At 34.2% G+C, this 3662-nt stretch overlaps 1 protein-coding gene across 1 annotated transcript in view; it reads right to left on the bottom strand.

The window, feature by feature from the left end:
* LOC106471499 (pleckstrin homology domain-containing family G member 5-like) overlaps positions 1-3662 on the bottom strand; it is an 18483-nt gene that overhangs the window by 10259 nt on the left and 4562 nt on the right. Inside the window, exons 2-3 of the mRNA XM_022400108.1 lie at positions 2177-2326; positions 957-1094 (exon numbers count right to left, since the gene is read on the bottom strand). Of these exons, the coding sequence (XP_022255816.1) occupies positions 957-1094; positions 2177-2326 (288 nt within the window). The remainder of the gene's footprint in view (positions 1-956; positions 1095-2176; positions 2327-3662) is intronic.

Below are 3662 nucleotides of genomic sequence, written 5' to 3'. Positions count from 1 at the left end.
GATGTGTTAGTACTATTATCAAACAATAAAGATATACGTTTTCCCTTTGAATTCCTCAAGCTTTGATCATGAGTTTTATAGTGATAATGTTCGCCGCGAGGATAGACCCCCCTCATATTCTAGCGTTATAAGCTCTGAAGCTTACTACTGAGCACAAGGAGGGGGGGGGAGAAGAGACATTTTGTAAAATAAAACGAAATTGAGCCGTACACTAAACGAAATAACAGTATATCCAGAGTTCAAAATGCTTGGTGTTTCTTAAGATGATGAAATTAGCACATCTGGATAGTAATGATAATGAGAAACCAACTGGTAGAGGTATTGTTACCTGTATAGTGATCTAGTACAATGTACTAAGGTATCTAGCGGTAACAAAACGTCATTCATATTGCAGAGAATCGTGACAATAATTCTAAAATTCACCTTATTTTCTTGTTTGTTGATGTTCAGGTGTTTCGTATAAACTAGAAAATAGGATTTCAGTAAATAACTTACACCAGATATCCTAAAATGCTTAGATAGTGTACAGATTCACAGACCAATGACAATACTGGCTTTACCGCCAGGTGGCATGCATTCTTAGAACACACACACCTTGCATGGACTCCGATTGGATATTCCATTGATATGATGTAAATCTGTGCGCAAGTAATTTTGAAATTACGAATGTTTCACCACATATTATCTTTACCGCCAGGTGGCATGCATTCTTAGAACACACACACACACACCTTGCATGGACTCCGATTGGATATTCCATTGATATGATGTGAATCTGTGCGCAAGTAATTTTGAAATTACGAATGTTTCACCACATATTATAACGTCGCACACAAAACTGAAAATAATATCCAAGTCTACACAAAATATCTACAACGTGTGGTAGACACCTAGCATAACGTTATAAATATTTTGAACTTTGTTAATTAAAGTCGAAATAAAATCTCGTTACCAACCTTTTCAAGTTCGTCATTGTTGCTTTCAATGGCGTCATAGCTTTCAATCCTGTTCAAGATGGAAGCCAGTCTTTCTCGTTCGTGATGTTGTCGAAGAGTAGAGTCCACAACACATACAAAATTTTCCACACATTCATTCTATATATGTATATAATATATCTATATAATTCCGACAAGTTTAAAAACAGCCACTAAGAAGCTATGTCAAGATGAAAGAAGTTTCATGGGTGTTTGTTACTCCATATTAAAACAAACGTTTAACCATTACGTGTTCTTTTTAACACAAGAAATAGCGCATGTGAAAACAATGTATGTTGATGAAAAATATAAATTAATGAAGATTGACTGCTTTAACCTAACAAGTTAGAAAATAAATGGTAACAATAGAAATATGTTAATCTGGAAAATAGTTTATATTGTTGAATATATTGTTGTTTTAAGCCTAACCTGAAAAAAAGGCTTAGACTCGAAACATTGTTGAATAAATTACCTAGATTAACATCATTCTAATGTTACTATTTTTTGCCTAACTTGTTAAGATTGTGTGCGGTTTGTTATTTTAATTTTGGTTTTGTTTTAACCTAATAGTTTTACCCCAGATTGAATGTTTCCACATTGTAGTTTCAGTTCATGTTGACTATCTTCACCTAGTAGTTTCATCCTAAATATACAACTTTGAGCTTAAAGTTTTACAGATTGTTGAAGCAGTTAATCTGAGTGTGAAATTAGGAAAAAACAGACAAATAGTTTCACCCTCAGATTGACCGTTTTCACCTGTTTAATCTGCCTTAGATTGACCGTTTTCACCTGTTTAATCTGCCTTAGACTGACCGTTTTCACCTATAGTTTCACTTATTGACAAGTGGACGGTTATTAGTCGACATCGAGCGTTAGCTGCGTTAATCCAAAAAAATTTTAGAAGCTATACTAAAGATACACTTTTTAAGTCGCCTTTCTAACAAGAGATCATCCACTGAGCAAATACTTCAAGATATACAAGTTCAGTTGTATTTCACATTCCGATCGTACTGTTAAAAGATAGTTTAATTCCAATGTTAACATTGTGGAAAAAGGTCTCCAAAAATTATCATGTGGCGATAATAAACGTGATAATTTCACCTAAAATTCCAGTATTTATATCCCATAAAAGTTATTCTCCAAATTAATTACTTAGCTCGGATATTTGTAATCTAGGTTTGACAGAGTAAAACAATTTTTACCATTTCCTGCAATGCCGATAATTCATCTTCATTGTCTGTTTTCTTTTGAATAGCTTTCAACAACAGTGAGTACTTCGTTACACGCTGCATAGGCTTCACAAGCAGGTCAGTAAGTCGTAGTCGTTCACAGTCTTTCTGAGTTTCACACCACTTGAGAATTACACATATAAGAATATTAAACAACGACACCTGGTGTCATTTAAGTAGCAGAAATAACACCTATAAATTAGATCCCGTGTTACCTGAGCAACACAAGTAACACCTATAAATTAGATCCCGTGTTACCTGAGCAACACAAGTAACATCTATGAATTAGATTTCATGTTACCTGAGCAACATAAGTAACACCGTTAAATTAGATCTCATGTTACCTTAACAACAGAAAAAAAAACACCTTTAAATAAACGACGTCACAAAATATTTCGGTAATAGTAATAACACCTTTAAACGACAATATCCCATGTTATTTGAGTAGAAATAGCACCTCTAAATAGTAATAGTCTCATATAATTTTAGCATCAGAGATAAAAACATATAATAACCGCATTACATAACGATAATCTCATGACACTGTAGTAAGACAAATAGCTTTGATCAATGATAAAACAGGCCTGTGTTGGTTTTATTGTCTTGAAATGTTTACATGTAATTCCTATACGCTGAATCTGAAAATGACATCCATTTTTCTACATCACGTACAGATTTTCCACAAAACGTCATATGTACTTTTACATAAGTGAATCATTTTCATTGAAATCGGGTCACATTTTATTATGCTTAAAAAGTTGACAACCACTGACTATAGATTTCTCTAGACCAATAGCGACCTAAGGGTCTTATCGATCGTTGTAGAACCCACGAGAAACACACCGCTAGTATATAAACAGTTAACAGGCCGCATGACATGTCATATCTGGACAGTATGTTTGTGCGTGTACTTCGACATATTTTTTTTCTTTTCAATATTATTTATTCGTCGCTATGGCAACAAGAAGTTGTGTAAATGACCCAAACACATACCATTATATTTGTTGTAAAGAATTCGTCAAAAAAAGTGTATTACGCGTATTTTAGAATAAAACTTGGGGGACAAAGATAAATCATGGGCTCCACACAAAGTTTGCACTGGTTTGTGTCAAAGAGTTGAGACAATGGACTAAAGGTAAGAAAAAAAAGTCTTTGCCTTTTGGGATTCCCATGGACTGGTGTGAGCCTAAAAACCACGGAAATGACTGCTATTTTTGCTCATGTAACGTTCAAGGCTACAAAACTCGAAATTAAAAGAAAATTTCTTATCTGAACCTTCAATCTGCTATAAGACCTGTTGCTCATGAACCTGATGTACCTGTACCTACTCCACCGGAGATCCTTGATACAGTTTCATCTGCTTCTGAATCTGATTTCAATAGAAATGATAATATTGGTTGTTTTCAACCTGAAACGTCTGGTGAACCACAACTTTTCACACAAGGTGAACGTAATGATT

This window comes from Limulus polyphemus, unplaced genomic scaffold (assembly GCF_000517525.1).
Source record: "Limulus polyphemus unplaced genomic scaffold, Limulus_polyphemus-2.1.2 Scaffold4657, whole genome shotgun sequence".
Taxonomy (NCBI): Eukaryota; Metazoa; Arthropoda; class Merostomata; order Xiphosura; family Limulidae; genus Limulus; species Limulus polyphemus.
The sequence above is the reverse complement of the archived record's forward strand: the minus strand, read 5'-3'. Positions and strand labels throughout refer to the sequence as shown.